Below are 12,752 nucleotides of genomic sequence, written 5' to 3'. Positions count from 1 at the left end.
AGTTGGGTTTGATGGGTAATGAATGTTGTTTTTAGCTGTAAATCCAAACTAGTTCTGTTATATTCGGCTACGACAAGACATTGAACTCAGAGGAACTGTGGTGGATTGTATAAAATGATTTTTTGGACCAAACAGTTCCGGGGACTCTCTATGAGGGCCTGCCCTCTGGGAAGCTCCTCTTACCTTCAAGGGCTTTTTCTGCTTGCATTTGCATCACCACTGGGCACACTGCAGTGATGCAGTAGGTGTAGTAAGGTCACTTCTGTGTGACACACAACAACAAGCATGTCAATGACAACAACGATAACAGAGCAGCAAAAGAGACGTGAACTCAGATGACTCATATCATCGAGGCTGAGAGAATAACACAGCCCTGTAGGCAGATAACTAACTTTAATATTAGCTTGTACTAACGTTAGTTTTATGTCACGTGAACAAAATGTTTCAGTCTGAATCAATCACCATACGCTTATGTCACCCAGTTGGGCTGGGAGAGTACCTAGTAGGAGCTAAAAAAGTCCCTTAAAATGGGGATTGTTCCCGTTTCCTGCAGTGTGGACAGAGTAACGAGGGGAGAGTCCTCCAATTGTTCTTAGAGCTATGAAAAAGTTCCTCTGGTCTGAAAACACCTCATGTTTCCTAATAACTGCGTAATTACAGTTATTAAGAAAGGCAAAGTTACTTAGAATAATAACTCAGGCTTGTTAATCATTAAAGCTCAACCAACAATAAAATGGTACTAGTTAAAGTTTTATATGCATATTTCATCGATTTGTTTGTATTTTACTTTAAACACCCTTGTTTTAAACACCCAGGCTGCTCTGGAGACAAAGTTTGATGACCTGTTTGGCACGTCAGCTGCTATAGACCCATTCAACTTCAACAGTCAGAACGGCATGCGCAAGGATGACAAGTAAGGCTCGTCACAAGTTCATATAAAGATCTGCCTTTTATATAACAATTATAGCTGTCATAGCGTTTAAAAACACCAAGAAGCAGAATACAGCAAATAGATCTTTGTACTGCATCAAAAAATACCCAATTTGTCATCAGACACTGGTCACTCAGTACCTTCTTCTTCCCCATGCTAATCGTTTCCAGCAAGAGCCAACAGTATCAGATGCAGCCTCGTGTCATCACCATGAGCCTCCCCACGCCTGAGCTCTGGACCTAAATTGCACTAAACATGCGCTCAGTATTTTCTTCACATTACTTCTGTGTGGCTGCAAATATAAGACTTAAAAATGGAGAAAAGGCCACTTTGGATGGAGTTTGCCATACAACATATCAGGAGGATGTATCGGTACATTTTTCCTCCTGGGACAATGAACATGATCCATCTAGAAAACATTATTTATCTACTACTAGTGAATTTACAGCACAGATATGGATCTGTGATTTTATAGTTATTATGTTGTATATGTTAAAGACAGCAACACATAGCTGTAAAACCTAATGCAAAGAGAATAAAGACCATGGGCACCATTAACAATACAGTTTATTTGCTTAGGTGTCTGTTTATTTATTTGATCAATGAGAGATATTGTGTCTGTGTCTCTCAGAGACCGTCTGATTGAACAGTTAACAAGAGAGATCCAGGCCCTCAAAGAAGAGCTCGAGTCTTTCAGACTAGAGGTAAAGAATCGAAGGACCCTGTTTCTCTTTTACCTGCTGTTGCATCTTTTAAACCTCACATGGAGCGTAAAAAATCTTAAGAACATGCACAGTAGAGGCATTTATCCATACAGAGTCTGCAGAAGTGACTCACCTTTTCTCCATCTTTATCTCTGCCCCTCCTTTCCCTCCTCTCCGTCCGACATTAGAGCGGCCGGTTGTGTCAGGTGTTGAGGGGGCGCGTCAGTGAGCTGGAGGCGGAGCTCGCCGAGCAGAGCCACCTGAGGCTGCAGGCTGTGGGAGAGTGTGAGTTCCTGAAGGCCGAGCTGGACGACCTGAGGAGGGTCCGAGAGGACACGGAGAAGGAGCAGCGGAGCCTGACGGAGATAGAGAGTAAGCCGTTTTGAGTTTTTGAAGATGTTTTGCCTTCACTTTGTTGACTTTTTAACTGTCTTCCAGTTAAATAAGCTGTAACACTAAAATCACTCAGCAATCTGATAGAGGAGTGTGTTCCACAATAGATGCTTATACAGAACAGGGACATTATTTGAATATCTTTGGACACTCCGTCACACCTAACATGCAGTATTTTCTGTTTTAGCACCTTCATTTTTTTGCTCCTGGTTATGTCGTGACTCATCTAAGAAGTGTTAAAATAAGACCAGGAAAAAACACAGGAAGCTGGGGATTTAAAACCATGTTCATTTCTCAAACAGTGAGTTGCAGCGAAAGGAAGGAGAAAATTAATAGCAGTCACATGAAAAACTAAAGAATTTAATAAACAAGGGCTGTATGGTGGCAATGATTAACATGCAGTTTCATCAGATGCTGAAGTCATATACTGTTTCACTGATGATGCTGCTTCCTCTGCTGATTAGTGTGTTTGTCTCTCTGTGCCTTCATGTGTCTCACCAGAAAAAGCTCAGGCCAACGAGCAACGCTACACCAAACTGAAGGAGAAGTACACAGAGTTGGTTCAGAGTCATGCAGACCTGTTGAGGAAGGTGAGGCAGACATGTTTATAAAAACCTCTATCTGTCTTTATACCCGACTAAAAAACCTGGAACCTCCAACTTAAATTAAGTGCTTAGTGTCCTTTTTTATTTGCCCCAAGCTGAAGACCCAGCCTCTGTCCCAATTATTTTGGTGTGTTTCTCTGTGTGCCTGCATTTGTGTCCCATGTCCTTTCTGTGTGTGTGTGTGTGTGTGTGTGTGTGTGTGTGTGTGTGTGTGTGTGTGTGTGTGTGTGTGTGTAGAATGCAGAGGTGACCCGGCAGATGACGGTGGCCCGGGCTGCACAGGATGAAGTGGAAGCAGTGAGGAAAGAGATGCAAGAGAAGGTGAAAGCAGCCCAGGATGCTGCAGACAGACAGGTGAGGACGAGATAAATAAATGTTGTTAGCCCCATGCTTTCAACTCAGCAGCCAAATAATTTGCTGTGAGTCTTAACAGTGCTGAGGCAGAAGACTGAAAAGCTACTGCTGTGGGGTGCATGTATACAGAGCTTTGATGGTGAGGTGACTGTGAGGCCCACAGTGCAATAAATTTTTGGACCTGTGTGTTAGAGCTGAGACAGTCCTACAAACTTTAGCTGACTTTGACTCTAGACTCTGAAATAAATGTATTGATATTGACATACTGAGCAGATGTGAGATTTTTGATTTGTCTTGCTCAGGAGCGGGAACAGCTGGAGCAGCTTCAGGAGCTGCAGAGAGAGCTGGTGTCCAGCCGGACAGAGCTGGACTCCCTGAAGACCACTATGGCCTCGTCACAACAGGTCACTGTCCTCTCAGTTTTAACCACATTTATCACGCAAGAGTAGCCTAAACCTGTTAACTAGAACCCAGAGTTGCTGCTCTGAAAAGTTATTGAAATAATTCATGACGGCCCAAAAGAAAGATTTGAAACTTTTCACCCTGACTAACAGACCTGGGTAATCCTAATGGATTGCAGTCTGGATGAGACCTAATGATGGTCACTGATTCCAGTCATCAGTTATTTGATGATCTCACTTACATCCCACCTTTGTAGCATTAGTTACCACATGAATCGGATCAGGGATCTCTTTTCAGTTTCAGACAACAGGTAACATGAGTCTGTATCCTATATCAGACTTTTCACAAACACATTTTGATTAAATCCTGATGTAGCTGGTAACAATAACACACTCACGCTGCTTAGAAACACTCTCAAAAATGTTCTTGTCCTTCTTTTTCTCCCCGTCTGTCATCCACCCTGTCACTCCCTCCATTTCAGGTTTTGTCTTCCTTCTTAGTCACTGACTTTTCTTCTGCAGCAAACACTTCAGAGACTCAAACACATCAAGTTTCTGACAGAATTGATATGCTAATGCATTGCTTTGACATCAGCGGTTGAATGAATTGGTTTTCAGAGTGGGGGAAATTGTTTAAACAGTAGCAAAACTATTTTCACCCCCTTATTTTTTTTCTTAATCCTCTCCCGGCCTGCGTTTGTCATCTCTGCACAGATGAGCCAAGTGGAACTTGCAGATGCCAAGTTGATGTTTATAACAGGCAACTGAAAGTATTTATTTAAAAGAAAAGCCCAGAATGAAAACAAAGAAGCAGTGAAAGTTGAAAGAGGTGCTTGTGTAAATGCAGATGATTGGTTCCTTGCATTCTGCATACTTACATTAGTAGAAGAGGATTTCATTGCAGTATGAGCTTTATTCCATGTATCCATGAGTAGCTAACAAGAAAATGTGCAGAAATATTTATTAGAAAAAAAATCAAGTTTAAAAAGCCATTGATTTACATTATTAATCCTCAAAATACCTTTCAAACACACTGATTTATTGCGACTCCCTTTGCCCCTGATTTCACGTGTTTTTCTCTCCATGCACCACTCTCCGTACCTCCCAACTGTCTCTCAGCCTCCCACTCCTGCTTTCCTATTTTTGCAGCTACTACTTATCAACTCTGTCACTCTTGTCTGTCCTCCCCCTTCTCTCAAATCTCAACAGTTCTTTTCACATACAACAGCCCACGCTTTATCGCTCTTGTCTCGTGCCTCCAGTGTCCAGCTCTCACAAGCTCCCATCATAAAAATCATATTCTTAACAACTCTGTTTCTTGTTCATCTCTCAACATTTCTCCTTCTCTGTCGGACCTGCTGGCACCCAGGCTGTAAGTCTCTCACCTGTTCTTCATGCACACACCTCATTATTCTTCTGATTGTATGCTTCACCTCAACCCAAACTTCTCTGGAGACTACACCTCTCCACAAATTTAAATGGAGACAATGTTGTTATTATCAGCGGCTGAAGATAAAGTGTTTTTTTTTTTTTATTGTGAGGTCAGAGCATTTGCATCATACCACTTCCTGACAACTACGTATCACCCTAACCTTGTCCCCCTGTCTGTTCAGTGTGCCTCAACCTCACCTTGTCTCTTTCCTCATATTTATTTATTTATCCCTCCATCTTTCATTTCCTTCATGCAGTCGAGCGAGGTGCTCAGCACTCAGCTGGTCGCCCTGGAGTCTGAGAAGGCTGAGCTGGTGCAGTCCTTGTCCAAGGTGGAGTCGGAGCTGGTGGCTCAGGGAGAGGAACTCGAGCGAGTCCAAAGCTCGCTGGCGACGGAGAGGGAGAGCGGGGTGAAGACAGCAGAAGCCCTGCAGAATCAGCTCAATGAGAAGGTGAAGAATTGTGATTTTCTTAATTAACTCTCTTAATTAGTTGTAATAAATCAAGCAGCTGTTTCAGCACCAAGTCATAGAACCTCTGAGAACTGGTGTGTCCAATGAGCAGCTTCATTCTTCACATTTAAACCCTCTGGCATTTTCTAATAAAGGACAGTGTGATAAGTTCAGCTTTTGTCTGTGTGTGTTTGCATCCACAGGAAAGCAGGGAGCAGGCTTTGGAGAGCCAGCTGGTAGCAGCTCGCTGGTCCAGTCTGCAGGGAGCTGTGGAAGAGGCAGAGAGGATCATCCAGGACTCGCTGGCTCAGATAGATGACCCGGCACACATCAGCTGCACCAGCTCCGCGGGTCAGAAGCTAATGCTTTAACTCTGTAACAACACAGACCAGCGCTGCTGTTACTCAGTGAAGGAACACTAATTAGTGCTGTGCGCTTTGTGGAGTAATGTTAGTGTGCATGCTCTCATGTTTATGTATTAGCTCCAGTCTTATTGCCTTGTCTCTTTTTGTACCTCTGCAGACTACCTAGCATCCAGATGTCAGGCCTCTTTAGACTGTGTGGACCGACTCCATTCTGCCAGAGAGGCCTTCACAGCTGACAACACAGGTGAGAGCACTTAGTTTAGCTTTGTGACGGATGCGTGATATGTAATTATATGTAATAAGCTAGTACATAATTAGCTGTTTTAACTGCTCTTGAGGTGTCTTTGATCCATCCAGCATTCACAGACCTTGAAATGATCATTTCTAAAGGCGCTACGCACCCACACAGGTGTTTTGAGATATTTTGGCTGATTACATCTCTGCACGTCACCAAACTCTGTGCACCAATATAAATGATAATGATGCTGTAGCAGGTGCAACAAACATGGAACCACCTCTGAGGGTATCCAGTAGCTGTGTAGGGGCTTTAAAACAAGAATAATAAAAACAGGGTGGAAAATGTTGACACCACGAGATGTCAGGACCAGAATGTAATGAGAATTAGAAAAGCAGTTGTCATTTCAATTGTAATCCCCAACTGAGAAATAAATTAAACCACTTGTATTGTAGCTATGTGTTTTCAGGTACCGTACTGTATTTGGCCTACTTTGAAAGTTGTTCTATTAGCTGCAGGGCTTTTCTGCATATATATACACATATTCAACCACATTCATAAAAAGATACAAAAATAGGAGTTACAAACCTGAGTGTATCAACAAAGTGCACAAGGAAGAGTAAAAATGATGAAACATGTTATAACGAAAAACATCTAACAGCAATAAAATGGTGATGTAAGGTGACCAGTGTTTATATGTGTGTGTATTTATGTCGCCTGAGGTGTGTGTGAGTGCTCTGTTTCTGTCAATTCCTTAAGATCTGTAATCATTTGTTACAATCTCCTTGTCCAGGCGTGTCTGAGCTGCTACGAGTGGTGACCCAATGTGGCCACCTGGTGGGCGACACCATCGTTCAGGGTAGTGCCACCTCCCACATGGTGCCTGTGGAGCAAGCTGATGGTATGAGTGTGTGTGTGTGTGTGTGTGTGTGATATAGAGAGAGGTGGAGATGAGTAGATTGTAGTCTCCAGTTCTCTCCCGGTGTTATTCTGTGGGCGAGTCAGTCAGCCCAGACATGTACATGTTCTGACAGGTCTGTGAGTAGTTCATGTGTCTTGAAGTTTTACATGTGTACAGTGAGGTTGGACAATGCAAGCTGAATCCATTGACTCTATGATCTACTGGAATGTGCATTAATTGGAGCGTTAGAAAATAATCTTGTGGTGAATCTGCTGTAATTCCTTGAATGAATTTATATATCTGAACGCCCTGCTGCAGCAGTCACACTGTGATAAGAAGTAGCTCTTTAAACAGTCTTCAATTTCAGCCAAAACATGCAGGGATAGAACAAAACTGCTGACTTCACATGGGAGTGATGTGTGTGCAAATGCAGAATTTGCTCTCATGGGAGATGATAGCAGCCTGGGTAAGTCTAAACATGCCCAAATATAATGGCGCTCTGGCCAGCAGTCTCATTACTGCAACAAAAGACAAACAACGGGAATTGAAACTGGGTTGTGGTTCTGGAAATCGATGGAGAGGGCTTTGCACTGACCCTGTGTGTGTCTATACTATGGAAAAACATTTGAATTGAGCCTTTAAAAGCCTATGTACAGTTGGATGCAAATCAGCTGGCACTCCTGCATCCAAAATCACCAGCTGACAGCTGCTGTGGAGGTAGTCTTAGTTTCCCTCTCTCTAGTGTCAGAGTGGCCGTTTGATCTGTTTGTTGACACTTGGCCTGGGGGTGAGGGGGCATCAGTATAATTAACTCTACAGCTGCAGCCACTGCTACACTTCAGAGTTCACAGAGAACACAATATGGTATTTTCATAGAAAACAGAGTGTAAATAACACCACAAAATGGAATATAAAAGCTTGAACACTTAAAAATGTGGGTTTTTTTCAGTGTCTGTTTGTACATTATAATGACAGTTATTTGGACAATAACACATGCATCCTCCCTGTCCTTGTCTCCGTCCCTGTCAGCCCTGTCAGAGAGTGTGAAAGCGTGCGGGGCCGAGGCTCTGGCTCTGCTGGGACAGATGAAGCAGCAGGACAGCATCAGTGCAGCTGACAACAGCAAACTGAAGGCAGCTCTGGAGGCCATCCTGGCCACCGCAGAGGTTTGTGCTTTGTACTTTGAAATTTGCTTAGCCACAAAATGGGTCACACTGGTTCCAGAGTTGGTGTATGATGGGGTTTTGTTTCCCATGATCTATATCCAAGTAAAAGGTTCTTCTGCTATAATATTTGAGTCAAGTCCCTCTTTCTCTTTAACTGTTTCAGAAACTGCGTCCTCGGGGTTTGGAGCTACAGCAGGGGGAGCTGGGAGATCTTGTGGAGCAAGAAATGGCTGCAACGTCTGCTGCTGTGGAGTCAGCTGCTGCTAGGATAGAGGTGCTTAAGTGTATTGTGTTTGGATGTGATCATCTGATGGCAATTGTGTATTTCAACATACTTGCTGTGTGTGAGCGCATGTCGTCCTTTGTCTGCTGTGTGAAAACATTGCCCCCTGTTTCACTTTACAGCAGTATTCACTTCAAAGTGCTTTTTTCTCTCCTTTGTGCGTCTGTGTGTCCCAACAGGAAATGCTCAACAAGTCTCGAGCAGTTGATACAGGAATCAAGATGGAGGTCAATGAGAGGTAAAACGCAGATCAGGGCTGGGTTTGAGAGCTGCAGAGACACATTTTTTTCTGTAACATCAATTATAGTTAAATGTACGTTAAAAAAACACAACCCACTGTCCAGGTGAAAAGGTCAGTATATATGGACTAGTGTCCTCCAGAGAAAAAAAATGTAAGCTAAAATTAATAGTATAATTGAGGAATCCCGCATCTAAATGGGTTTGAAGAGAGTGCAAGAATCCACCAAAAGGATCACCCTCATTATACTTAGAATAATATCACATTTTCCTCAGACAGAAATATAGTTGACCCACAAACAAACTTTTCTGCTTTCTATGGCTTTGCCTTGGTGTCTCTCCTCTCCATAGCAGTGAGGTTGCACTGATGTTAACGAAAACCGAAACTATCAGCAGCTAACACCCAGAACAGCAACAACCATCTCTGCAGTGAAGTGGCTAAAAAAGAGATGGAGATTGAGGAACTGGTTCATCTGTTATATACAAATAAATACAGAAAAACCGAGCCCCCAACTATTTGTTTGTGAAAGAGCTGACCACAAAATGTAAGAGATGGAAACAAAGACAATGTAGTGGAGGAGGAAATGGAGATGCTTTTCAGTGGTCACATGATACTTCTGTCGCACACACAGTGCAGAGACTTTAATCAGTTCAGCCACGATGCCTGAAGTCTGAACCCAGTGCAGCACACACTAACTCATTTCCTCCAGTGTGTGTTCTGTAGTTTTGATGTTAGTAATGTTGTTCCTTTTTCACTGAAGCAGCCCCACAAACTCACTTAATTATTAATGTATGAAGAGTTTTTGAATAACTGCGGCACCACTGCTGTGAGAGATAATTATCAAAAAGAAAACAACAACTACTGTAGCTACAAATACTGTTATTTAGCTCAGTTGTGCACAGGTCATGCACTGGTGGGGAAACTATTTCCTAATGATGAAGAGGCTGGTTTCTTTTGGCGCTGAGCTCCTCCTTTCAAAACAAAGCAGTTGCATATCTGGTTTCATGATATCTTTTTTGGGCTACACACCTCACAAGCTCAGCAGGCCGGACAAGAATGAGGTGAATCCAAGATCGTTTTCAGGCACAACACCGAACAGTCTCCATGATGTTTTGCATGCGGTCAAACGGAGAGATCAGCATTCGCAGCAGCTGATACAGAGAGTTGCAGTGTGTCAGTGTTTGTGTCCTCTGCTCTGTTGCCCCCTGCAGGATCTTGGCCTCGTGCACAGAGCTGATGCAGGCAATCAAGGAGCTTGTTCTGTCTTCCAAAGATCTGCAAAGGGACATCGTGGAGAGTGGCAGGGTGAGTTACACTGCAGTTTTACTTCTTTGTTTCCTTCCAAAATTAACAATGAGGAAGAGTTTTGTGTGACTGCTGACAGATTTCTCACCGGATTTTGGATCAACGGCATAGTTTCTTTAATTACATCATTTAACCTCCACAAATTTAACAGTCAAGTATAATCAATCTACATTTCAAATTCACATATTTAAATTTGCACGTAGACGGCCTAATTTCTGGTCTCTTGTATGTATCTAGAGAGAGTTGCATGGTCCAAGAGATCTGTACTGATCCTTCACTGCAAATTTAAATACTGAATATGCAGTTATGAAAAAAATACCTTGATACCTAGAAAAATAGAGTCCTAACAGTATAATGCAGTCTAGTGCAGAACTACTAACTTGGACCTCAAAACTTGTCAGCACCTCTGACACACACCCAGCAAAAAACCGAACAAATGCAGTTCCACAAAGCCTGTATTGCAGGGTGTGGCAGTGGATTGCACTATGATGTATGGATCTGCCTGATACTGTCTACAGACTAGAGCTGAAACAAGTTGGTTATTACTTTACTGATGTGAGAATTTTCAGTTTTTCCTTGTCTTAAACTACAATAAACCTTCTGGTTTTGGATTTTTAGACCTTGCTTTGTCAGGCCTTGTTTTGGACACAATAAATAATCAGAAATGGGAAATTAATCAGTAATGAAAATAGTCGTTAGTGGCAGCATCTGTGCTCATACCTTAGAGTTTAAAAAGTGTGTCCTTTCCTCTTTTATCCACTAGGGGGCAGCCTCCATGAAGGAATTTTATGCCAAGAACTCCCGCTGGACTGAGGGGCTGATCTCTGCCTCCAAAGCAGTAGGATGGGGCGCCACAGTCATGGTGTAAGTGTCAGTCCTCCTGTTAGTGTCTCTTTCTCACAATAGACTATAAAAGTGCTTCTGTTTATAGAGTTAACGGTGGGAAAGCGTACTGCAAGCAGCTGCGATCACTCTGCGAATCCTAAATGTCCCAAAGGATGAAAAAGGAAAGAAGTGACCTTCACAGGAAAATAAAGAACAAACAAAACATTAAATCAGGTTTAAAGCATCATTCATAAATCAGGTCAAGGACAAAGTGCTCTTAACCTCAATATTAAAATAACCCGACTTAATGAATCCCTTGAGTTCATTTTTGCTCTGTGTTGTGTGTTGTGTGTTCCAGGGATGCTGCTGATATGGTGGTGCAGGGCAAAGGCAAGTTTGAGGAGTTGATGGTGTGTTCACATGAAATAGCTGCCAGCACTGCACAGCTAGTGGCTGCCTCTAAGGTGAGCAAAGACTACATAGTTTTCACTCCCGCAGTTGAGGCTTTGTGTGGAGAAAACAGGCAATAGCCATTTTTCAATCCATGAACATAAAGGGAGCTCACAGGGGATGAGTGCATACTGGTGTTTTATACAAGAAAATGGCAAAACTTATTATGACTGGATGGTTTAAATCGTTTGGTGTGTGCTAAACGAATACAGTTGGAGGAATACAGATATAAGCAGCATCCCTATGTTGTAGATGTCATGTCTTTTGCCTTATTTCCTGTCTTCAGGTAAAAGCAGACAAAGACAGCGCCAACCTGCACCGTCTGCAGCATGCCTCCCGTGGCGTCACACAGGCCACCGCAGCTGTAGTGGCCTCCACCAAGTCTGGGAAGTCCCAGATTGAAGAGAAAGGTGAGAGAATCATATTGACTAAGGGGTTAAATTGTTTGGTTTGATAATTAGCAGCTGATTCTGAGCGTTACTGTTTTTTTTTTCATGTTTAACCTGAATTTGATCATAATTTAAACTGTCCATCTTTTCTGACTTTAATCATTAACTCAGATTTCTTACCAAAAGTCAAGTGTCATTTTTCAGTTTAACCTATAAAGTTGAAGGTAGAACCTAAAAAGTTTTCTTCTTTGGTTGTGTTTCCAGATACGATGGACTTCTCCAGCATGACTCTCACGCAGATCAAACGACAAGAGATGGATGCACAGGTATGCAACAGGATACAACAAACAGGCACTGAGCGAAAAATCGATCTCAATGAGCCATGTAGCTTAAATTGTCTGTCTTAAAAAATCAGTATTGAATTAAATAGAGAAGCAAAAGTAACCTCACTCTTTCTGACCTTGTGCCATAATATTAGAAAATCTTAATGCTAATGATTTTAAAGGTAACGTTAATTGAGTTTCCTCATTAGATTCTGGAGGTAAATTGTTTTTCATCCATTGAGAAGCTGAATTTCAAACTCGTACGGACACTTCACTCTGTGCTGTGGCTCTGCTTCTCCCACAGTGAAAGTAAAACATAGCAAGGTCTGGGCATGGTCACACACACATGGCCCATTGTTGTAAATGCACAGAGGGCTCCTATTTGAAGATTATTCAGTGTATTTTAGAAGTCTAACTCGAACCTGTGTAAATAATGATTTTTAACTGGGTTTTAGAATTGTATTTACCTCTCAGTGTAGACAGTGTAACCTAATTTAGCCTGGACTAGATTTTTGTATTTTAAAAAAAGAATAATTAATTGTAAATAAAAAGTTGCCTCTTATGACAGCTAGCTGTTCATAGGGAAATCTAATTATGTTAATGTTAGGAATTTGATTACCTCTGGAGTGGCTTGTATTTAAATTGTATATACTATGCAGTGTTTTGAACGAACAAAATGGTTATTTATTGAATCATAAAAGCTGGTTTTGTCCCTCCCAGTCTGTCTGTATGTAACGCCTAAAAAATCTGTTCAGGATTTTGGGTTTTCCGTGGTTTACGAGGGGAAATAAAAGGCTACAGGGAAATGACGATGGTGTTTGGCCTCGCCCTGCGTCTGTGTTTCCTCAGGTCCTGGTTCTGGAGCTGGAGACTCGTCTGCAGAAAGAGCGAGAGCGTCTCGGCGAGCTGAGGAAGAAGCATTACGAGCTGGCTGGGGTAGCAGAGGGCTGGGGCGTGGAAGAGGAGGGTGAGGATTAAAGGCAACCACTACACAATGAATA

General features: G+C 42.4%; 1 protein-coding gene across 2 annotated transcripts in view; it reads left to right on the top strand.

Moving 5' to 3' along the window:
- Positions 1–12,752, top strand: part of hip1 (huntingtin interacting protein 1) — a 45,203-nt gene that overhangs the window by 29,476 nt on the left and 2,975 nt on the right. For both annotated transcript variants that reach the window (XM_071497124.1, XM_071497125.1), the window contains exons 12-30: positions 816–913; positions 1,563–1,635; positions 1,824–2,007; positions 2,530–2,618; positions 2,871–2,987; positions 3,290–3,391; positions 5,077–5,271; positions 5,475–5,622; positions 5,794–5,880; positions 6,665–6,772; positions 7,802–7,938; positions 8,102–8,212; positions 8,401–8,459; positions 9,671–9,764; positions 10,528–10,628; positions 10,948–11,053; positions 11,326–11,449; positions 11,693–11,754; positions 12,601–12,718. In XM_071497124.1, coding sequence (XP_071353225.1) covers positions 816–913; positions 1,563–1,635; positions 1,824–2,007; positions 2,530–2,618; positions 2,871–2,987; positions 3,290–3,391; positions 5,077–5,271; positions 5,475–5,622; positions 5,794–5,880; positions 6,665–6,772; positions 7,802–7,938; positions 8,102–8,212; positions 8,401–8,459; positions 9,671–9,764; positions 10,528–10,628; positions 10,948–11,053; positions 11,326–11,449; positions 11,693–11,754; positions 12,601–12,718 — 2,113 coding nt within the window. The remainder of the gene's footprint in view (positions 1–815; positions 914–1,562; positions 1,636–1,823; positions 2,008–2,529; positions 2,619–2,870; positions 2,988–3,289; positions 3,392–5,076; positions 5,272–5,474; positions 5,623–5,793; positions 5,881–6,664; positions 6,773–7,801; positions 7,939–8,101; positions 8,213–8,400; positions 8,460–9,670; positions 9,765–10,527; positions 10,629–10,947; positions 11,054–11,325; positions 11,450–11,692; positions 11,755–12,600; positions 12,719–12,752) is intronic.

Source organism: Trachinotus anak, unplaced genomic scaffold (assembly GCF_046630095.1).
Source record: "Trachinotus anak isolate AG129_WGS33_773 ecotype Australia unplaced genomic scaffold, CSIRO_AGI_Tana_v1 ptg000014l, whole genome shotgun sequence".
NCBI classification, from domain to species: Eukaryota; Metazoa; Chordata; class Actinopteri; order Carangiformes; family Carangidae; genus Trachinotus; species Trachinotus anak.
Note: the sequence above shows the minus strand (reverse complement) of the source record. Positions and strands in the feature narration are given on the sequence as shown.